At 43.9% G+C, this 24721-nt stretch overlaps 1 protein-coding gene across 1 annotated transcript; it reads right to left on the reverse strand.

Moving 5' to 3' along the window:
• Positions 1 to 589: 589 nt before the first annotated feature.
• Positions 590 to 13941, reverse strand: LOC122403483. The gene is made up of 3 exons (XM_043407022.1): positions 13846 to 13941; positions 1902 to 3144; positions 590 to 1365 (listed from the first exon to the last, which is right to left on the reverse strand). The coding sequence occupies exons 2-3, from the start codon at positions 3118 to 3120 to the stop codon at positions 1199 to 1201; spliced, it is 1386 nt and encodes a 461-aa protein (XP_043262957.1). The 5' UTR covers positions 3121 to 3144; positions 13846 to 13941; the 3' UTR covers positions 590 to 1198.
• Positions 13942 to 24721: the final 10780 nt, after the last annotated feature.

Genomic DNA, 24721 nt, shown 5'->3' on the forward strand with positions numbered 1-24721 from the left:
ATTGTCGGTGATTTCAATGTAATTCAATTAGAGTAGCATATTCATATTGGCTGGTGCGTAAGATAGCACCGATAAAAGTTGCAATTTGTCTATGGTAATGTCGACGAAAGAAGTTATTCTTGGATACAGAAGAAGAGATTCGATTAAACATTAAAGGAAAGTGCAAAAGCGACATTTTTGGGGGAAGAATTATTGAAATAAAATATTACGTATTAATTATTTTATACCAACTATTATACTTTTTTCAGATCGCCGAGGAACATGGTTGGAGCAACGATTCTACCTACGGCGGGCGATTTTGGAGCAGTAATTTCACCTATTGCGATTACGTTTATTTTTACTCGTGTATGTATAATGGTACGTATTCTTATAGAGATTAATAAAAAGTGTAAAAAATACTTTGATTAATATAACATGTTAATAAAGAAATCTATAAAAACGATGGAAACTTTTGCGTGAGTGTAATATAATTTTCGAATAGAAATATTTCACTGCTAATTCGCGTCTTCTTTTCTTCGTTCAATTGGAAGGCACAAGATATAAATGAAAATGTTGGCAGAAATATGGAAACTGCGATTTCATCTCTTCAATCTCTTACTTGGAACGGACAAATTAGGCCACTGCTGTTTAAAACACATAAGATAAGTCACTGTATCAAAAAAGTTTAATTCGTATTTATAAGTGTTCGAGATGCTCAGAATCTAAACTAAAATGTTTAGAATGAAAACGATCGGCTCCTGGAGAAAGATCGTTTCTACCCTCGATAACTGATCAGAATCGTATTCGTTCCGGTGATCAATTAGAGAGGCAATACTGTGCCTTGTTGCAAGCTTCCAAGACGATGGGAATAAGGTAGGCGAGAATTTCTTCCGAAACATCTTCCAACAGCTTTCTTTCGTCGACACGACCATAAACTCCGAAAATGCGTTCAATACGATGAACGTAAGGAGGAAAGAAGATCGAACAAGGTGAATCGAAGAACATCTTCGAAAACAGCAAAGGTAGACAATTTTCTTTGACTATTATCATTCGTCGATGTCGTATATTATAAAACGGAATAGCAGATTCGATCGTTTTGATAACGATACGATAACGTTCGGAGCTTCCTATATTATCGCGAATGACGTGGTCGAGTGAAGTCGTAGCTACACCTATTTATACAAGTGAGAACGGAAGAGAATCGTTCGATTTTCACGAGTTATTCGGTTACTTGCGAAGTCTGCTCGTTCGTAGGATCCCTCTTCGGTTCTTTCACGTAGTCGACGACCAACTCTAGGCCAATCAGTGCTCGAAGATCCTTCCTTCCTTCTTCCTGGCTTGTGGACGTGGTAGCGGTGTTTTCCGATTTCGGAAATCTTTCGCTTGCTGTGCAACAAAAATTACAGATCGATTTAATAACTTCGTGAAAACTTACAGTTTGCTGGCTAAGAATATACATTGTCATTCGTTCCAACAAAGAATAAACGTGTAGTCGCACAATTTTTTGTCGACGGGCATTGTTACAGTTAAATCGAAACCGAAAAGATTTTTTCGCAATGTTCATTCCACCGACAAATTAATTTTTACGAACCATGTCTAATTAAATACGCCTTATATGTACTATTGATCCACTGAAAATTCGAAATGGCTTCCACGATTAGTTCGCTAGCGCTCATGGAGCTGTAAACGTATGACGTGCATTGTTGTAGACCGTATTACTGAATCATCTCTTTATCGACGGTAATTTCAATGAGCATGCGAATTTGTTGATTACTGACGAGAGAAGTTTGGTATAATATCTTATTAAGGGTTGTCGAGCCCACAATGCCCACAATGTTTCTAGTTACATTGTCTAGTATCGAATCCTCCATTCCACTGTACCATTGGCGAATAGAATACAGTAAGGGAAGATGGACACTCACCGTTATCAACATCTTTCGGACTCTCCTCGCTCTCTGTCGTCGACGTTTCGCTTCTCGACACGTTCTGCGCCTGGTTTATGTTTCTGTACGTCCTGGTCAGGTGTCTGAGGATGTAATTAGTGCCGTGCGAGTTCTCCTCCATGCCCTTGGACGTGCTAGCTTCGTCCCTAGTCAGATTCAACGGCCTGTTACTGTTGTATTCCTTCGATTGCGGCACGCTGAACGCCGAACAGTGCTTGCCTTTGAACGGTAGCTGCCTCTCGCTGAGCTTCCGGTCCCATATGTGTCCCGACACGCGAAGGTCGATGAAGAAGTGGAGGGGGTCGATGCCGGGATAGGATTGGGGCATCGGGTACGGCGGGTACCAAAGCGGGCTAGGAAGGAACTCCGAGTTCGTCACGTTTCCGGGCAGACCGAAACCTTTTACGCCTTGCAGCATGTCGCAACCCCTTCCTGGAAGACCGGGAAGAAAGTTCCTGGAGAAGTCTAGCTTCTTCTGGTCGGAAAGCGGAGGCAGTTCCTGGCCCCCGATCGCGGCCTTCGTGCGCTCGTCGTAGGGGCTTCTGTCGTTGTAGCTGCAATTCTTGCGCTCGCCGGAATGCGTCTCTTCCGGTTTCACCTTTTGCAACTCGCTGGAGAAGATGTTCTCCGGCGGCTGCGCTTGCTCGAATTGACGCGGTCGCTCGTCGAAGTAATTTCTGCTCTGTTTACTGAAATCCGGCTTGTTCTCGTCCACGGGTTTCAGTATGTCGCCGCCGAAGCTCGGTTTCTGCTCGTAGTTCCCCACTTTGCTCTCGGTATCGTAGCCCTCGTTCTGTTTGCCCCTGTTCTCCAGCCGCGTTTCCGTTTGCTGTTGTTGCTGCTGCTGTTGCTGTTGTTGATGCTGCTGCTGCGAGTGAAAATACTTCTCCTGCTGTTGATGATGATGATGATGATGGTGGTGTCTCTCTTTCGTGGTCAGCTCCAACGGACGATCCCGCGCGTCCCGCCAGCTCCTCTTGCGACGCCTAGGCGCGCTGGTCGTCGTCCCCGTCGTCGACGCTTCCGTCTTCGCTTGCACGAACGACCGTAGCATCTCGCTGAAGAAGAAGCTGTGAGGCGTCAACGGGACGTTGTACAAATACGGCGGAGTCGCCGCCAATAGACGGGAGACCAAGTCGCCGCCGGATAGCGACGCTGGACTCTTCAGCGTCGACGGGTCGCCCGTGGTCGTCGTCATGTTGCTCGTTTTCGAGGATGGTAACTGCAGAAATTGGAAAACCGTTAGAAAGAGGCTCGACGTCATCAGGTCCGCGGGAAGGTTCTGTTATAAACGGTACGATGTTGATAAGATTCTGACATTCTGGTCGTCGGAGAAGTGCATTTAAGTTGGACTGTTCTGTTATAGGATTGCAAAATATCTATGGACCCGTTTGGGACGGATGGTAGCAGGAGCACGGTACGCCCAGGCTCTCTACAATAATCGAGAACGGAAAACACGGAACAGGGTATGTAGAAATCGACGGAGTGGAAGCGAGCTACTATTGTCTGGTGAAATTAATTGAATATCCGCCAGTGTTAAGTCTAAGACGAGGCAGACGACGCCTACCGCCGGCAAGGAGGACCGGGATGGGGGCTGGAGTAATACCAGGCTTGCATCGCATCATCCATTAAGGATTACTAATTTCTGTCAAGTGCACGTTCGGTTTCGCTCGGATGTCTTGCAAGGAATCCTCGAGGAATCCCTGAGAAATCGTTAATGAGAATCCACGGTCTTAGGTATTTCAATTAAACTTCGTACCACGGCTGTATGAACAATCGCTGCGAGAACAAATAGTAATTAGAGGGAATGTTCCCAAGATCCGACAGTTGCCGGTGATTAATGCAGTTATAATTTCTTTGAATCGTGTTGAATTCGGTCGGGATGTACCTTCGGAGCTGTAAGAAACGTCGCCCGAAGAAACGACGCGCTCGAGTTGCCAGCAACGTTTCAGTTTAGTTTAAAAATCGGTTTACGGTATTGTTAGATTTTTGAACGCTATTGAATAATTTCCAAAAAATTCCAGGACAGTATATTATAAATATTATTTTTGCATTCATTACACGTAAAACAAATGAGAATTTCAATAGATACGTTTGTACTAAAAAATGGACAACGTTTGAATGCTTTCGCGCGCGAGCGTATGCTTAATAATAATTAACATTTGCATCGAGGACCATGTGTCGGGACATTATTTGTTCTGGTCATTGGTGGATTTGCTTTGATAAGCGCGACGCAGCGTCGCGACGAGAAACTTTTTCCTCGCGAGCCCGAAGTCCACGGAGCCCTGGAAAGATTTCCCCGCGATAGAAAGACAGAAGAGAGTAACAGGGCGTGGAAATCAGAATGGTGGTCTGTATCCGTGGCCGAGCACCGAGGAGGGATTGGGTATTGTTTCGGTCCATTGTTTCCGAAACAAACGGCGTCCACGTTGTTTCGTCAGGAGATATTATGTTCAACCAGACAGGCAGGACGAACAGGAAATGGACTGCTGTCAGTTTTACTCTTCGTGATAAATACGAGCCCGCCGTCGGTGTTCGCGTCGCGTCCCGTTCGTAATTCCAACTGTCTCTATCGCCTCGCGAGCATCGAAACGTTGAAAATACTTTCATTTCTTTGACGGTCGTCTATCTGCTCCGATCCGTATTATTTAACGTTCTTCGTGCGTTCGCGTCGATGAATATTCTTCGCTCATTACACGGCCGTTTTATAGCGCGTGGTTGGATAAACAGAGCCTCGGGGAACTTACGCGCGGGGGAAATAAATTTTCTGAAGCCGTCTCGCCGACGTATTTCCATTTTTCTGTACGGTCTTTCTGTTTTCGTTCCGCGGGCAGAATTGGTAGATACGCGTCGAAGCGTGTTGAACAAATTTCAAACCGGTACCGCGCGGACCGGTAATAACAAACGAGAAGTCTTTCGACAATCGAGAAATAATGAAATCAGGAGATTGGAGGTGATTTTCATTTCGAACCGAGATCAATTGGTTTGCGTTTCATAAACATAAACGGTAGATGCGACGAATGATCCCTATACTTGAATTCCGTGCAATAGTTACCACTTGAAAATGAAAGTTACCGTATTCCTCGCAAAAGAGACTACGGCAGTAATCTTTCATTAAGCTGAAAATTAATTGGGAGCACGAATGGAAGACTAAGGCACCAGCGGGCATTTTAGAAGATGAGGATAGCTTCTCCAACGGAAATTGAAGAATCTAACGGAAGAGAACGAACAGTAATTACCCGACTGAAAATTGAACGTACTTAATTAGCACCGACATAATTTCGACGAAAGTGATCCATTACGTTGCGAAGCTTGCAACATTAAACGTATTATTCAGAAAGAATTCGATACTTTATACGATTGTACGGTACGTATATTGCGTCGAGAGATTTAAAACGCAAGAAAATTTAAGATGAAAAGCATCAATTATCTTTCAATTGCAGCAAATTAAAAGGATGCAGCTTGCGCAAAGATGTTTCGTTACCTTTGATTGGCGAAAACGGAGATTCTTTCTTAGTTTCGCGTTTAGTTGAACATTATTGACAGTGTTTAATACTCTGACAGATTTTTTTTATCGCCGCTGTAACGAGAAAGGGATAGAAAAGCTTCGGGAAAGGCTCACGGCTACACGGAACTCTTTCTGCAGAATCCCGAGGGACGAGAAACGATTTTTTTCTCCCCCGTGATGGCTCCGCCGGAAGACAATAGCGACGCGTTTCCATTACTTACACCGTGGACTTCTTTCCAAACAGGAAATTTTAAAGCTCCGCCGCCTCATGAAATTCAGCGCTGCGCTATTTTACCGGGAACTCGAGCCACCGGTCCAACCAGGAGGTCTTAACCCTTTGCGATTCGACATAGAATTTTCTGACTAGTACTGCGTCCATCTTCTCGTAACACGATTCGATTCAAACATCTGACAAACTGTTTGGAAAAGGAAGAGAAACATGTAACATGTAAAAATAAGTAGAGAAATATAATAACGTTTGTTTCGAAATCGACTTTGAAGAATCATCGGGTATCCATGCAACAGTGTACCACTTGGACTTCAGCACAAGTAGAATAATAGATCAATGATCAGACGCGCCAGCCAAAGCGTGCTCAGACGTACGGGCGTACCCGACAAATTTTCAAATTTAATTATATCTCGAAAACAAAGGACCGAACGAAACAATGTTATTCATCCCTTTTAACTCAGTTTTACATGCAGAATTATTCTCTGCCCGGTTTTACCACTCGTCTCCACTCTGTACGTTAATCACGAGAAAGAGAGCTCGAGTTGCGCGTTGTATTGTTTTAAATGATTTTTAAATTGATATTCCCATCAATTAGTGCAACAAGGAAGCACAGGCAAGCCTCAGGGTACGAAAAGAAGTAGCTAAATTGCGCGTGGACCTGTAGTAGCGAAGTATAAAAAATGTTTCGAACAGCAATGGGTTAAATTTTTAGAACATTAATCCTCGAGTTCGTTGCGAGCATTTTGTTCGATTCTATTCGTTTCTTCTTGGTTCTTTTTTTTTTCTTCCACGTTGCAGAGGTTCACGGGGTAAAAAAGTGGCGAAGAAACCGCGGGCGGAATTTACATCCAACCGTCCCCGCTCCCTTCGTAGCTTTGTCGAAACGTTACAGCATCTTCTCTCGGTCCCTCGTATTTAAATCGCATTACCCCGAGTAAAATAATTCAGCATCGCGCGGGCTGAGAATACGTCAATTATGCAAAAAGTGCGAATTTCCATCGCGTCGGTTCCTTTATTCTATTACCAGCGACGATAAAGAAGCCATCGCGAAAAAGTTCGCGGACATTTACTTCGGATTCCACGCGACGAAACAATTTATTCCCAGCCAGAGCTTTCTCCCTCTTAAAAGTCAACGGTAACACATTTTCGCCGCCCGCCCCAGCGATATTCCATTTAAGTATCTTTTTTTAAATTGTAACAAACACTTCTCCCTCCTCTCGATCCTCCCCTTTATAGTCGAGCCTCAACCCCCGCACGATGAATTTTTTTTTTTCTTTCGAAATCGCTCATCGAATCTCACTTTTCTTTTTACAGGGTAACCTGGAAAATATAGTACTGGCTGCTGCAGGGCGTATTTTTCACAGATTAATAAACCTCAATTACGAGTATATAAGCTTCTCCCAGAGGACTTTGTATGAGAAAATAAATCAAAGATATACAATGATTCGTCCGGTAACGCTGGACTTGTCCAACGTGTCTGACCATCACTCGTCATTTCTACTTGCGTTTGGTGTTTAACACTTTGACGGCCGCTGTCACGTGTACGTGACTTTGCGAGCTAGCAGACGTTGGCCACTGTCACAATTCAACTTATTACGTTTGTTGAGGTTACATTTATAATTCCTTATAATAATATTCCTAGCATCTTCATGTATCTCACTTTGGTTTACAATATCAGTGGTGACGGACAACGGTCTTAGCGTGATCCGTGCGGCCATTAAAGTGTTAATATCTCCGGTGTAAGTAGAAATAACGCGTAATGGTCAGGCGCGTTAATAAGTTTACAATTTTCTCGAATATCAAGCATTGTATGAAGACATTTTGTTCTATATTTTCGATTCACTTTCTCGTCTAGAGTAACCATATTGCAGTGTGCAGCAGTTTGTGCAATATTAAGTAGCGAGGTTCGTCTGTTCGGTTATTTTTGCTCTTTTTTCGGAGACGGACCGGTGTGGATTCGTTGAAAGTAGAAAAGGTTAAAGGTTGAAATAGTAGAGTACAGTCCACGAGATAGAATTCTCTCGAAACTCAGAATTGAGGCGCACTATGATACGTAAATACGATGTATCTGTCTGAGAAATTTTATACATCGAGCAAACAGTGATACAAGATCTATCTTCGCGTCATATTGAGCTAGCCGGATTCATTGGCAGGCGTTGTGGACGAAACAAAGGAAGAGTGATCGTATTTCCATGAGGAAAAGAAAAACGAGGACTAGAATTTCGAATATAACGGGTGCGCGATGAAACGAGGCTGGTAAGCCTGAAACGCTAGACAACATATGCTTAATCAATCGAGACTGTATATTCGCATTAAACGATACGGTATACACTGTCATAAATGTATAGATAATTCTAGTCATGCTCCAACTTCCGATTGACAGAGCGAGATTGATATTACATTTACACGTTCACTATCACCATTCGGTTCGAAAGCCATTCACCACGGATTACCCTGTATTAGTAGTAATCTTATTCATCGTGGCGCGTGCTTTCAAATATATAAAAATAGAACATATTTAATAGGCCAACCGAATAATTTGATTATATTAGGTGCTTGCATGTATTTTGATCAGCGACATCTGTTGGTGAAAATGCAAAGTATTAATGCAAATAACTTAACTTAACTGTTAAAGTCGATGGTTTCGACATTTCTCTACTAAAATAACAGTTTTCCATTTAGTTATATTGAGTTATTCAGTGTATGCAGACGCTTATCATGGAACGCTCAAAATTGCATTTTCGACATTCCTTACTTTTGTTGTTTGATTTGAAGAAATCTGCTGCCGAGGCCCATCAAACACTTTTCAAAACTTATGGTGATGCTGCTCCGTCATATCCCAATTGTCGGTTTTGGTTTCAGCGATTTAAACGTGGTGATTTTAATGTCAATGACAAAGAAAGGGCCTGGAGGGCCAAAAAAGTTCGAAGACAATGAATTGCAAGTCTTATTGGACGAAAACCCAGCTCAAACTCTGAAAGAACTTTCAGAGAGCTTAGCAGTTGATGAATCAACTGTTTCCAGGCGATTACATGTAATGGGAAAGATCCAAAAAGAGGGAAAATGGTTACCACACGAATTGACTGAAAATGCCATTTCGAACCGTTTCAACATCGCGGTTTCATTGCTTGCCAGGCAAAAAAAGAAAAGTTTTCTGTGGCGTATTGTGACTGGGGATGAAAAGTGGATCTACTACGACAATCCCAAGCGCAAAAAGTCATGGGTTAGTCCAGGAGAGTCATCCACATCGACACCAAAGCGGAATATTCATGGCCATAAAGTCTTGCTGTGCATATGGTGGGATCAACAAGGTGTAGTGTATTACGAACTGCTAAAACCAAATGAAACTGTTACTGCAGATGTCTACCGACGGCAATTGACCAAATTGAACGACGTATTGTTGCAAAAAAGACCAGCAATAGCGAGTAACAGACGCAAAGTCATCCTCTTGCATGACAACGCCCGGCCACACGTTGAAAGAGTTGTGAATGATACACTGTTACAGCTCGAATGGGAAGTTCTGCCGCACCCAGCGTACTCGCCAGACATAGCACCTTCTGATTACCACTTATTCAGATCGATGCAGCATGGCTTGGCTGGTACACGATTTCGGAATGCCGAAGAAGTGCGAAAATGGATCGATAATTGGATCGCTACCAAACCAACATCGTTCTTTCGACACGGTATCGCCATGTTGCCAGAAAGATGGAAAAAAATTGTAGAAAATGATGGAAAATATTTTGATTAAAATACATTGTACCAATTTTTCACAATAAATGCCTTTTCAAAGTGAAAAAGTGATCAGAATACATGCAAGCACCCAATACATCAAAAGGACTAGAATTCGCGAAAAACAATCGTTTCTATAATATAACATTTATCACCTCCGAAATATCGTGCGACCATTATGCAAATTGCGGTATATTGTTATGTAAAAGTCCCTATAATTGAAACTGTCCATAATCGTGTCATTGCGATTGTATGTATAATATTATGCATCACCTGTTTGACATAATTTACGGGTAAATAAGGAACAGTGCCACCACGAAACGATCCTTTCCACCCCTTTTAACCCTCCCGACGTCCAAGGCTCCCCTTTTCAACTAGGCCATCATTTTTGGTATCGATAATATACTCATTTTATAAGATACGAGGATACCAAAAATTTGTTTTTATCGTAACCTGAAGCAAATGGCAAAACGTCAAAATGTTAGAGTCGCTATTAAGACAAAGAATATTTGATAGAACTTTGAACCTCAAAACGAATCTTCTACGTTCGCCATTGTAAACGAGAGGTCGCGAAAAGGGGGTGGAAATAAAAAACAGGCAGTGTGTCAAAGTGGTCAAGCATCGTTCCCTAATTTCGTTGCCAAACTTGAACTATTTCCAAATATAGAAACATCGGTTTCTTAGCTATTCAATTACAAGTTGAATGTTCCGCTGAAACAGTTTCTCTTTTGCAGATAAAAGGACAAGAAAATCGACGCGGAACAGCTCGATGGAGACCCTCGTGAGTATTGGTTCTTCATAGTATCCGTCGCGGAGGACATTTCTCTCGGCGAAGTCTGTTGAAAGGTAATAATAAAACGACGAGTCTCGCTCTGTCCTGGAGTTGGAATTTTACGAGCCGCATTATCGTTCCGTTTGAGGCGGATTCGCGGCGGATGGTGGCACCGTCGCTCGACGACGACGACGAGAAGAACGTCGTCTCCGCGCTACGTAGTTTCAGTTTCGCGCGACGGGAGGGAGGCCAGTTTACGATTCATAAGACAACTCGACGGATTGAATTAAGCGAGCGGTGCGGCAGCTGCCAGTCCGTTCCTGGTCCGTCCGCGCACCCACCGTGAATCTGCATAATCCCGTTCACGTCGACGATTCTAATTGGCGGATTGTTTCAATCTCTGTCGCCGCGAATATTTGCATTGCTGCCTCCCTCTCTTCGTTTCTCCCCGCATTCTCTCTCGCTCTTTTCGTGCCCATCGTTTCACGGCGTACGTTTGTCTTTCGCCTCCTATTTCATCCCGACCAGCCCCGTCCTCCAACCCTTTTTATGGAAACATTTCCCTCCTTTGCGCATCTTAAGTTCTCGTTTATCTTTGTCTGTTGCCCTCTCCTCTTTGGATATCCTGATCGTTTACCGTTACGATGTCTGTCCTTTGCACCCCTTCTCTTAAACCACCCCTCCCTGCTACGCAACAAAAAGTACGATAATAGTACTCGTAACAATTATTAGTCGACGATTTCATCTTGTCCGTTTCCCATTATTTCCTACAGAAAAGTATTTGTGTCGAGAAATCATTATTTTTGTACGATCTCGAATTTATAATGGATAAACAACGAGGCAAAGCAGTAAATAGGCACTGTTACTACCATTTTAAAGTATCGAAATTGAAATATATCCTAAACTGATTATTTTCTGACGTAAATATTTCGATACCTTTTTGGGAACAAGGTGTTTGCAACATCGAAACATATTTCACACTTATTTTTCTTCACTCTGATTCGCATAGTTGCACCGAAGCAAAAGATCGTATCGTCGGTAGACAATCTCCTTTGTGGGATCTTTTATATCTTCGTTGGAAAAAGAACTACAGCTCGTTCCAGATTCTCAAACCTCCTTTCATACGATAAGAAATTTTACAAGATTCGAGACAAACTTCACTTTAGGGTATTTTTTATAATAATCACACCTCGATACGAGATACGAGAACTACGTAGAATAGCGATGAATTTAACGACGAGTTTAGCGTTTTGAAAGAATGTTCCAAAAAAAAAAAAAAAAAATCAATTCCTGATTTCGATAGATATTCAACTCGTTCGTCTTTACGTCGCGCGACACACGTTCTCATTTTCCTTTCAAGTAACTGCGATCCCTTTACCGTCCACATAAACATTTTTATTGCGGGGTACCTTCTCCCGACGCAAAACGATCTCGCTTTACATAGAGAGAGAGGGGGAGAGAAAAAAAAATGTCAGTCGCAGCGAAACCCGGTTTTTTTTACGGTTGAACTCTCTGCGTAATTCGAACAGTCTTTGCCCGTAAAAGTGCACAATCGACGAAAACAGCGATACAGGAGGAACGACCGGCGTGCATGCAACAAATAACGACGCGACGATAAGAAGCTTTCGTTAGTATTTAAGGTAATGCGCGGTAACGTTATACTTTATGCAACAGACGAGTGATTTTAATGCTTTCGCGAGCTCAAAAATTACACTGCGTTCGTTGAATACAAAAAAGTTACGAACGTAAAGCAAAGCCGATTAATTCGACGAAGAATCGAAACGATTATTGACAGGCGAATGCAATATTTATACGGTATTTAGAATTACCTCGAAATTTTTATTACGAAATTTGGTGCACCGTATGAAATTCGACGGTAGAGTCGTAATCGGACCAAATATTGGGAAACGATTTGATGTTTAATAATGTTTGATAATAAATTATTATCAAATACGATAGTTCTGCAGCGTGCACTAGTTGACCTACTTAAAGGTGGGCATTCTATTATTGATAATAATAAATGCAAACGATTCGGCGGTTCCCATTTCAGTTCTATTAGCAACGTCAAATTATCTATTAACACCGCATATGCGTGCATAAATAATACGTTTTTTGTACGGTCTGCAAAACGTTGGATAATCCGCGAGTATTATGAATCGTGCGTCTTTTCTCGAACTATTCTTCCCCGTATATGTACACTGCATTAAATTATTAGAATTCATCGGTGGAAAAAAGAATTGAAGCAGCAACGAAAAATTGATTAAACACGGAAAGAAGTAACTTAAAAATATACTTATAGAAATAATGTATACGTGAAATTTCGGAGCCTGTTGGTAATTAAAATTTGTTTTAAAGTTATTTGCGGTAGCGACAAAGAGTAATACATTTAATCCAACGACGATTAAAATTTTTTTCGAAATCACAACCAACGAGGGAACCCGCGTTTATTAAATTGCACACGATGTTAATAAAATGAAATGCTTTACGGTTGAAATAATAGTTTCGATCTGTCAATAATAATATTTTTATTATATGAGAATGTTTTAGTATACAGTACCGAGTAACAAATATTTTTACGTTCGTTCTTCAACCGGTAAAGTTTCGTCGGATTTATTTATCGAAACCGAAATACGATGAACTCGTAATCAGTATTGTCGCGTGGCGGAAAACACGCGATTCAAAGGACCGTGCAGGACCAATCTAGGATTGCGTGATGCATTATTACTAAACACGCGATAGACACCGCACGCTCGTATTGCGTGCTAATTTTGAATTGATCTTCTCTATTGAACCTCATTCTTCCTATTTACTTTGCCAACTGAACTTTGATGTTCGTCCGTAATTACTACGTTAACGAATTAGCTCGTTCGAATAAATATTTTCACGCCCAAACGAACACGGAACGGCACTAAATTAATACATTATACCAAATTTCTGTCAAATTTTATTTGCACGACATTCATCGCAACACTTTTAAATCATCAGCGTGCATTGTTTTTGTTCATTTTTAACACGTGTTTACATCCATTTAGTAGTCGAATTATTTAATTTTTTAAATTTCAACAATTTCACTAAAAATTCATTGTAACTTCGCTGTTCATCGACGTTCGAACCCGGCGCGTGAAACGATTCGTACATCTTCACGTGCACGCTTGAACTCCGCGCGAAGTCTCCCTTTGGCGACTCGCGAATTGAACTCTTTAACACTCCGATGGCCGTGCCGGGGCACGTTGCTCGCATCAATTAATTTTCTATGCCGATGATGATTTTCAGCGAAGAAAATTATGTATACAGAGACGTACATTATCATTGGACAATTGTTCGCGATGTAAAGCTGTACTAAAATACTACAGAGATCAAGCAACAAAGTATCTATTTGATCGATAGCACAAAATCCCAATGCAAATAGCGAAATCCTCGACGACGGTCCACGGTTCGCGCTGCAAAACTTCACACGGCCATCGGTATGTTAAGTAACAAGCACCTCGAGGCGATTCTACGTAACACCATTTCCCAAACACCGGTTTATCGTGCAATCTACTGTCGCGTTAACGGTCTTGCAACTCACGTCGTATCCGATCCGATCACTTCCCTCGCGCAAAGTCGAAGAAACAAGCGGAGGAATATGTATATCGGTGAATCGGCCCCAAAACGAGTACGAGAAAGAAATCGGTTAGCGACTCACCTGCACGCGCGGCGACAGGTAGTTCGCGGGGGGGTGTCCGGTTCCTCGACGGTGATCCAGAGACGGCGATCTACGGATCCTGGAGGCGACACCAGCGTCGCGTGCTGCTCGTGCCAGCAAATGAGATAATAATCGGAGGACTCAGTCACTCGTCGTCGGGCACCGTGGCAGGCACAGCGGTGGCAGGGTGGTTGTTCGGCGGCAGTGCTGAAAGTGGGGGTTGTATTCCATCCCTGGCGACCGTCGACGTCGAGAGTGCGATGAAACGACAGAGACGCGGCGTACGCGTGGGCGAGCGAGCGAGAGAATCGGCGGGGGACGAGCACGGACGGTAGGAGGAGGGCTGGAGGCAGAGGGTGGTGGTTTTTGAGATGATCCGGCCAATCTGCGCATCATTTCCCCGATCCACCCCGCGTCGCGGCAAACCGGCGCGGAATCCGCGCCACCGCAAGCACCGTGGAAGCCCTGTTGAATGCCACATTTCGAGGCAACGATGGGAAAGAAGGGGACGCGGCGATCGCGCGGAGAAGGACGCCGTCCGACGGAGGAGGAATAAAGAACGAGATGGAGAGGAAGAGGGCGGCACTAAAAAAAAGGAGAGGGGAGGGGTAAGGGGAGAGAGAAACGAGGAAGAGGACTACAACCGTGCCCCTGCCACGGGGATGAAAAAACGTGGAAAACAGATATAGGCAAAAGGGAATCTCTTTCTCTTCCTACTCTTCGTTCGGCTTCCAACCCCCCCGTTCCACCCTCTTCCTTTCACCCTTGCCGCTGGTGGATGTCTTCGTGTCGCTTCGGTGTACAGACGTATCGAGGGTATGTTTACACTGCCGGGGAAGAATCTGCTCCCGTTCACGATCGGAATATCGATCTTTAATGCACGTCGGAATTGAAACGTGCATGCCTTTACGAGTTTATCTTTGGACGAAAGGCGGCCTCGGTGGAATTAAGTCGAAGGAGGGCCGGGGAATCGCGGACGCGACTAGGAATTATTGACGATACCGGGCAAAGTGTACCTTATTTACAATCTCATTTATGTTTGCGACAAAACTGACTGCGATGTGTCGAAGAGAAAGAAGTAATGTTCGTGCACCTATTATGATAATATAGATACGAAGGTGACCGATATTTCTTAACGATTGTTTAAAACGATTCCCCTGGCGGCGATGAATCGTCCAAAACGACCAACGACGATGTTGCTCTTTCAATCGTTTTAGGTGTAATAGCGGCACTGTAGGGTCGTCTTAGACGATACATCACTGTCAAAGGACATTGTATTGAACGTTTATTATGAAACATCGGTGACCTTTGTTTTGAAACTCTTCAGTTTCACATCACCTTACAATCACATTATTCTAATTACCAAATTACTTTCAAATGGATCACTCGAAAGAGAAAATATGGAAAATAATTGCTGTTTCAGATAGTGGATCGTAATTTTAGAAATTAAAACGATAGATACTTGAAGAAATGTACAATGTAATGGAATAAATGTTTATTCATTCTCCTATAGAAAACCACGGTAAATTTTCAGAAATCTAGTCGAGTGTTACAATTTTTATTAGAAATTACGAATGGATCATTTTGACCATTTGGGGGTAGTTCTAGTGTTAATTGGACCATGCGCGGGAGTCCATACAAACTTTGTTTTCATTCAAATAAGTAGGAAAAGTTGATACGTGATAATGAAGAATACGTTACAGGCTAAGTTGTTCCGAAAAATAAAATCGTTACGCGACAAAATGGCGATTACTTACGATCCTAATATCTACGAAACATAATTAGGTGTCTCGTTTCAGAACATTATGCGTAACAAATTAATTGTATGATAAATATAATGTGATAAAGTTTGCATTAATTTTAATTATTCGTTGATCAACCGTCACCGGTGGAAGGTACAAAAAGAATGTTTCTGTCGCAGCGGAATATACGGCAAACGACGGCGAACAAATTTCCTTCGACAAGCCGAATTCCGCGCGCAGATAAATGGCGATGGGCTCCGCTCGATGGGTTCGATTCAGAATTTAAAGGATTTCGGGGGATCCCTCGCTGCCTCGAGCGCAACGAGCGCGTTTTGTTAAGCCGCGAACGGGGACATACGGTGAACGATGTAGCTTTCAATGGACGGAGGGATCCGCGTACGCCTGCATAGATACGCACTACGCGTGCTTAATTTTCGCGTTAGCCCGGCTAATCCGTCGACCGTATAAAGAATTAAACAAATCGATCCGAGATAGCGCAATCCTCGTCACCTTGTTCCACGCGAAACGCTGCACGTGGTTTCTCTGAATTTAGAAACAGAAATGAACATAGAAGTATTGCGAATATTCACGACGAACACGAATGATGATAATAATAATAGTGTTTAGCGTATAATACAAACTTCGATATTGTAAAGTTATTTCGCTAGTGCCTTTAAGGCAACGTGGTCCTAAAGCCATTAACGAGACTAATGAAGTAAGTGCCGACCACCGTTTTGGATGCAAAAATAAGAAGTAACAGCCCACCAATCAGAAAAGGGAAATTTTCTGATTGGCTGGCGGCTAACATTTCAAGTTACATTTAAGCCGACGAATTTTGTAATTTTAAGCGTACGTACACCAGACGTAAGACGTAAGACGTACGACAGACGTAATTTGGACGTATTTGGAACTTTGGCAGCACACAACGTGCAACGCTGGTCCTTCGAGCAAAGCCGGCACTTGACGTGCAAGTTCACCAAAGGCTTGAAGATCTCACGATCACCACAAGCCCCAACAAACAGTAATGTCTTTATTACGCAATCGATACAAGTTTTTCGACACTTGAGTATTTGAGTCAAGAATCAAGTATTTGATCGATCTCGTAAACGCATATAACGTTTAAATAATTTCGTTTTAGTAGAAGTCAAACACTCGAGTGTCAGATTCGAGGCGTCTAAAAATAAGTAGCTGCCTGTGTTTTTGGACATAATATAATAGAAACAAGGGATAGAAAATTTCGAGACAATTGATTACACGTACTGAACCGTCAACGTTTATTATTTAGCAAGACCTCGTGCGGCGCACAGATTATCCTTGGTAACAGGTTCCACTACACGTAGACGTTAGATGACCGTTCACGTAACACCCTGAAACAGTGCTAATTGGCCCGTTGCGAGGGGTAATGTGCGAAAGCACTCGTAGCATTTCCCACACCGCCCTAAGCCAGACTTGCTTCCGTTTGTGCTTCGATGTACCCAGAAAGGAGGATTAAGTTCTCTTAATTCCTTCCATTATTTTTATAATTCTCCTCGCCACGCGTGGGCGAACATTTAACATGGAAATTAATTTCATCGCAACGAATTCTCCCAAATTTTATTTAAATCGAATAAATATTAATACGCGGAGCAGCTGTTCTTGACCTTTTCAATGTATAATAATTGCTTCTCAACAAAACTTGCACGATTCGCTCCAAAGAAACGAGAATAAGTTTACGAGCTTTTCAGTCTCGATTCTAGCCAAATTGAATATTTAAATTTCCCACGGATTATTTACTTTTCTCTGACAAACTAGATGGTCTAAATTTTTATTGATATTCGTTCACATTTGTACGGTTTCCGTGAAAAATTTTGAGAAACAAATGTCCCGTTACGTTCTTTTTCTCGTATAATAAGCAAACTCCTCGCGATCGACGAGAAATAAGGTCAACCTACGCGAAATCTCAGATGCCACAATAGGTTGGGTCAAGGCGTAACGATTCTAAATAGATGCCCGGAACTCCCAAAAGGCAGGAGTCCCTCGATGGTCCAGAAAAGCGTTTTATCTCACAGGCAAATGCTGCACTTAAACCCTTTACCTCCTCGTACCAACGATTCCTTCTTTTATACGTCGTCCTCGTTATCGCATCTTCATCCACGTTTCTCTTAAACCCTACGATTCGAATTAACAATTACCGAATTATAATTCGAAAGGCGAATAAATTTTGTTCGGAAAAAAACCACATCGCAATTTCAACTGCAACGTATACGTATACCATAGAGATACGAAACGGGTCAAAATTGACCCGCCCTCGACGACGGACCGTCGACCGAACGGGATTTTAAGAGGATCGGTCGTCAGGGCTCGAGTATAACGATTTAAAATCGATGATCTCCAATTGCGAGAGGTGAAGGCCACCCCAGAGTCCAGAAGGGTGCTTCGCCTCGCGGGCAAGTACCCCAAATTTAAATCGTCGCTTCCACGACACCAGTGAATATCCTCTGGGCGATGGCGAGAGAATCCGAAGAGGCAGGGTGAAAAGAGGTGCGGGAGGGAGGCCCGGGGGAAACAATTTACCCGAAATTCGCCTCGTCGCGTTTGGCGACTGGATACACTCTTATTTGTCCCCTCGGCAATCTGTCGACTCCGAACGCTCAACCCCTTCTCCTCGTTTCCTCTTGGTCCTCCACCGCCTTTCCAGTAAACCCCTTCAACCCCGATCCCCACCAGCCCCGTTCTCTTCTATTTTCCCACCTCCTCTCCCGAAGCGCGAAACCGCGAAGCCTCACGGGAATTTTAAACACCGGTGATTCGTCGGTGTTCCTTCAGGGTGTTTCTCTCTCTTTCCGACTCTCCCTCGCTCTCTGCGCTCTCCCGTTTTTCCTTTCCCTGTGACTCTCTTTTTCTCCTTTGTGTTCTTTCACTGTTCCACAGTCTCACGTTCGTTTTTTTTTTTTCTTTCCGTCCCTTTTCCGTCTACCGGAATACCGATCCACAGAGACGACGACGTATCGTCGCCGCCGAGACAGCCGTGGCGCTTCCCATGGCGACAATGCGGTAACCATCCGAATTGTACGGCGCCCTATCTCTTCGTCGACACGAGAAAATCGTGGTCGTAGCGTCGGCGATGTTGTCTTTGGAGGAGGGGACGACACCGCCTCGACGTCAGCGCGCACCCTCTTTCATGGGGCTAAGGGCGCTCCACCAGAGGTACTTACGCATTGGTAATCTTATAACGAACCTGGCCTGCAAATTAATCCGTTTGTTGGGATCGGGCATGGGGTCTGGAATCGCAACTGACACACCGGCGTCAATCGATATCGGGACCATGCATTCTTAATTCCTGACCCTTGGATACGCTGCCCTTTATTCGCCGGCGAACTTTAAACCTTTAACCCGCGTCTCAACGGTCGATAATTAGCGTGTTAGGTGGTATCCAGACTCTAATTAAAATCTCAGTGCCGGGATGAAAATTATTGTCTGAATATCGGGGATTGAAACAGATACCAGTAGACTGAACAAGTTTATCCAGTTACGATACGTACTAAACATGGAAACTAGATCTACAGAGTCTACGTGGAGTAAATTTTAAAGTTGGTAGTAATTGGGCTTTGGTCTATGTATTTCATATTTTATGCAATGTGAGATACATGAACTTTTATTCGACGTTACAAAAATTATGTATATTAGCAGTTTTTGAATAGTGTAGGTAAATCTAATTATGCAAATAACTGTGGAAATAGTTATTAATACGAATTACGCGTTATTGGGGTACAATGATTGAGTTTAGAAAATAATTTCAAGTTAAAGTTACAAAAGGTGTAAAAATGAATAGTAATCGCTTATATGTCTAGCGAATTTTTATGCAGTATTTGTATTTCATCCAACTACGACACGATGTTTAGGCAGCTGATTGCCCGGCATTGGGCATGCCAGTTGCTCAACGGTGGTCGCTTATTAGGCCCTTGAGAATCATGGTACGTTTCGAACAGTTTGAGGTGGAAAGACGGTGATGACATAATGACAAAGACAAATTACCCTTAAACGTTGATATAAATGGAATATGAAATGTTAATATAAATGAAGCGTTATTCTTTGCTGGATGTTCCTTCAGAGGGGGCAGCTGGGTGCAAAGGGTTAAAGTTATATAACTCTTGAACCGCTACGTTTAAGGCATAACTACCCCCATACTTTTTCGTAAAGATTACAAAACTGCATCGAACAACCCAATTTTAAAACAGAAGATATAGACGCATAAAAAGGAATAAATCTACATTCAATTTCCGCATAATTTTTATTTGCGACACTTTCTCGTATCCCTAATCGTTTTAGAGACGGTTCCTCCCAGTCGTACGGGGCACCCTGAATAATTACCGAACTTTGTTCACTCGGTCGTCGCGTACGAAAGCGGTTCCCCGGTAATCACTCTCCGAGGCCTCGTCGAACAGCCCTTTCCCGAGCCCCGTAGGTGCATATAGTAGGTGGATACGAAAACGATTCCGGCCGCGGGAGCGAAAAACCAGAAAGGAACGCGAAAGGAGCAAGGAGGAGCGCGGGAACGACGGTCGTCGGCCGCTTAAATCCGAAACACGGTCGGCGTTCCATCAAATCGAAATTCATCTAACGGAGAAGGGTGTAAATACGGCCCCGCGTTGTTGCGCATCTGCTTTCGCGAAAGAACGGAACGGTTAGGAAAAGGGCGAGAGATGAGGAATCACTCGAATCGGCGGGAGCTCACGGCGGGGCGTGTAATATTCCCGGGAAGTAAAGCTCCCGAGAATTTCAAGACCCCCTCCTCCTCCGCCGGCAGCCTCCTGTGTCCGTCTCCCCGTTCCGAAACCCCCTGCCCACGAGCCCCCCTTCTTCGCCCCACCTCGCCGTGCGAACGTATCCTCCAACTCGCAGCAGGCAGTGGCAGCCACCCCACCGACTACGAAGGGATGCAAATAACTGGTGATAACAACAGATAGCTCTGCCGGTACGGCTGACTCTATATCTGTGTCGGTGTACCACTACGCGGTGGCGGTTTAGGTTTTCGACGGCGCGGGTAAAAGGGGGACGACCGTGGGTAGGAGGGAGGGGGGAGTGGAAGGGGGATCGAGGAAAAGAGCCGGTGGCGGCGAGGGGCGCGAACGAGAAAGAGCGATCGAGAGAAACACGCGAATAGAGACACGACGGAAGATGAAGAGAGTACACACGGAGGGTGGTCGTCGGTGGGAGTGAAGAGGCCGGCAGAAATCGTGGAGCAGTGAGAGTCAGATGGCTTGAGGTGAGCGGCGCGGGAGGGGTGACAGTGGTGGTAGTGACGGGTTGGAGGGGGTGACAACAGAAAACTGGTGGAAGGTAGAGCGGTGGTTAGGGTAGGTTCTCTCTGTTGGAGAAGGTTGCGAAGGAGAGAGCCGAAACGAGAAAAGGAAGGACGCGGATACGCGAGAGAATGGGGATAAGGGTGAGAAAGAGAGGAACGATGGCGGTCCGAGGAAACCGGCGTCGAGGGGTGGGACGACGCGAGGGGAGTACGCGTGGTTTGTGGAGCGGGCGAGGACAGGAGAGGAGGAAGCGGAGGGACGTCACTCGCTGTCGCATCGAGCGCGAGCGATGAGTGGCGCGCGCTCGCTCGTCTTTTGTTTGCGATACGATGCGACTGCCAGCCTGGTGACAGCGGTGACGGGCGGGGTAGTTCGAGGAGGAAAGGGACCCGGGGGTAGGGGTTTGGGTCGGGGGTTGATGGAGACGGCGGTGGCGGTAGCAGGGCGAGGGTGAGAGCCGAGAGCTGCGCCGCGAGGACGGGGGTGGGTCGCGGGGCGGGAGAACTGAGGTACCGGGTGAGAATCACAGAGCTACGCTACACTTAACGCGACCCATGCGTACATATGTTACGCGGATGAACGTACGGGCTACGTGCGAGTGTGTATGGGAAGCGTCGATACGCGCGCGTAAATTTCTACCGTCGGCCACGGGTTGGCTGTATTGGGGCCTTGTTGTCAGCAGGTTGCCGGATGCGCATCCACCTACGGATCCTCCGCTCCTCGCCGCTCCGCTTTGCTTTGCACGCGAGTAACGCGCGACCGTGTGCACGCAGAGCATATCGGGGCTAGCGAACACACGCTTCCGACGCGCACGACGTTTCGGGGATAATCGTCTCCACTGTCGTACGCGTGCTATTGGATCGGACTCGGACGAACGTCGCGCGGGGTCGCGAGCACGGAGTCGCTGGAAGAAGGAAAGAGACGACCGATGGATGAAAGGGAACGTCCGAGCAGTTTGAGATTTCCTTCTGACGCGAGTCGTTATTTTCGTCGAACCGATGACACGAATCTCGTATTAACGTCTGATTCCGCGATCAACGGCCTGGTATTAATATCCGCCCCAAAACGATGAATCGGTGTTACGCGGTTCTGTAAATAAATAACTTATGCACGAGATGATTTCTTTCGTTCATTACGATAATTAGTGTCGTTAACCCTTAAATGGACTCCGGATCTCGACTGAATTATTTTGCTTAATGTTGATTTTTACCAAATTGGTAAATGGAAATCAAGTTTCCTTCGAAGCATTTAAAAAATAATGAACTAATGGAGGATTACGTAAATTTTCAAATAATTACATTGACATATACTAAACAATTATTAGTTTAAACTTGCCAATAATCCACTTAAGAATTAAATACATTCTAGGATTCACGTCTAGACGATTGCAGAAAATCGAAGAAAAAAAATTCAGATTATTTATTTATGTAAATGATAGAGTAAACGATACGATTAATTGTTTCGGAAGACCCGTATTACGGAAATAAGTAGAATATCAACTTTGATGTAGAGTACGAGTTAGACTTCGACGCAAGTAGTAATAGCGATTATTGGTCAGCCGCGCTAATCGATCGCACGCGTATGCAACAAGCTTCCAGATGAAATTCTCTCGAAAACGAAGCTTTAAACGAAAAAATGTTGCTCCTTTTATTCGACTTATTTTTCAATACAGTAGATAATTAGTATCATAATAGTTTAAAGAGTTATCAACTTGGTACATGTACGGAATGTGTCGTCTCTAACCAGCAGAAGATTCCTGCAGTGGACAGACACTGGTTTACTTTAGTAATTGAGATGCATTGTGGTTCTAGATTTTCCTTCCGTTTAATAGCAACAAATTTTTGTCGTTTTGAAAATGAAAGCTCTGCTATAATGTATTACGATTTAGTAAGATAAAACGTTGGCAGTATATGTATAAAAGATTATACTTAAATATTATTTACTGCTCCTGTTCAATATTTTCATAAATAATGACCTGAATATGTATTATGTGGATATAAAATCTCGATAAATTTCTCTAAATCATGTGCTACACCCGTTCGCTTCCGCAGGAATCATAAATGATGGAACTTATGCATACACACAAATACTCTTGTCGACGGAAGATTGTCAATATCGATTGTTTACGCAGAGAAAAAGAAGCACTCCGGTCTATATTTGTCCGCCGAGTATTTTAGAACCCTCTCTATTAATTCTCGTTCTGCGTCATCGTTATTTGCTTTCTATTTCGAGAAACACACGTGAACGCGACACGCGCGTAGACATCGCGTACTGCCGCGAATGTCGAGCATCGTCTATTCTAGGAAGAAAGAAAGATCAGTCCTGGATTAACACTATATTTACCGCGGTTTGATACACGTCTATTTCGAAGAAAAGGCTTCGACACACCTGTGGCAGAAAAATGTGGTATCGTCGCTAACGAAACCACGGATAGCAAATAAAATGACTAACCAAATACGAATCGCAATTCATAATATTTGTAATGCACCATCGAATATAAATGTCACGCGAACAAACGAATAACAAATATGGGGACCATGAGAATCAAAAGTCCCGTGGATTCCTGACGCTCGAATTCCCGACAAAAAAATCAATTTTTTTTATAACTTTTGCGTCAGAATCTCTCGGTGGAGTAATCAATGCGTTGATAAAATCGTTTCGTAATAGCGATTTCTCACGGCGAAACGACGCAAAGTTGTCGACGAGCGAGTCTCTGAACGAGGTTTCGCGCGCCGCTCGCATCCTGCGTTTGAAAGTTTATCGACAGACGTCTGCCCTTAATTGCTCGACGGTTCGCATTGAATCAAACATTTTTGTCTCGCGACGGCGACGAGCAGAGCAACGCGCCGCGGAAACACAGCCAGATGTTTTATCGCGGCGAGCTTGAGGCGCGAAGTGTTCGCCGCGCGAGGGATATGCAACGCGCGCTTTAAAGTGCACCGATGGAACCGCGTCGGTGTACGTTCCGCGGAAATAGAACGCGTCGGTTCGTAGAAGCAGACGTTTGCACGCGCGGTAACGCGTTACGTGTGCATTCGATACCGAAGAATGCACAGTGGCAACCCGGTACCATTTCATTAAACAGTCTAAACGCGGAAACCCGCGGTTTTCTGCCTCTGAAGCGCGAACGAGTGTAATATTGCCGCGTTTCGATTTAATTTTTCAAATTAATCTCCCCCTCTAAACGTTGATGTTTTTTTCACTATTCTGTTTGGCCATGCATCGAGCACAAAACGGGCAAGATTTTATGAAAGGGGGGGGGGCTTTTGTGTGTAACTTATAAACATTACGGGCGCAGAATTTTTGCAAAGCGTATCGATCGCCAATGTAAACTTTAAAAACGTTGATTACAAATGTTTTGCGGTTTTATTTGCACGCTGAAATTTAAATAATATCAATGATACGTGATATTTTTCGCGATGTCTTCTAGCAATTAATCTAGATATATATTTATTCAATGAAAAATTTATGGGAAAGCGATCGAAATTTGCGACAAAACGAGATGAGGTAATCTTGCCAGATAGTGACGGACCCTATGTTGCATCGTTGACTGGTGAAACGTTAATGGAGCTGGAATGGGAAGTCTTATCATACTCTGTATATCCGCCAGACTTAGCACCATCAGATTTACATTTGTCCCGTTCTGTGCAACACAAACGTTTCTGCCATGCGATTTCGAAGCGCTGAAGGGGTTCGAAAATTCGTTGAACGATATCCCAAAGCTCGAAAAATAAGGGTGTCTTTGATCAGGGTAGCCACCTTTGATCAGAACGGCGAGAAAAAGAGATACAAAGCGGTAGAAAATATTTTTACCACTAGACTATTTTACAGTTTATAATATATTAATGA

Source organism: Colletes gigas, unplaced genomic scaffold (assembly GCF_013123115.1).
Source record: "Colletes gigas isolate AHSC1104 unplaced genomic scaffold, ASM1312311v1 Colletes_gigas_Sc00055, whole genome shotgun sequence".
Taxonomy (NCBI): Eukaryota; Metazoa; Arthropoda; class Insecta; order Hymenoptera; family Colletidae; genus Colletes; species Colletes gigas.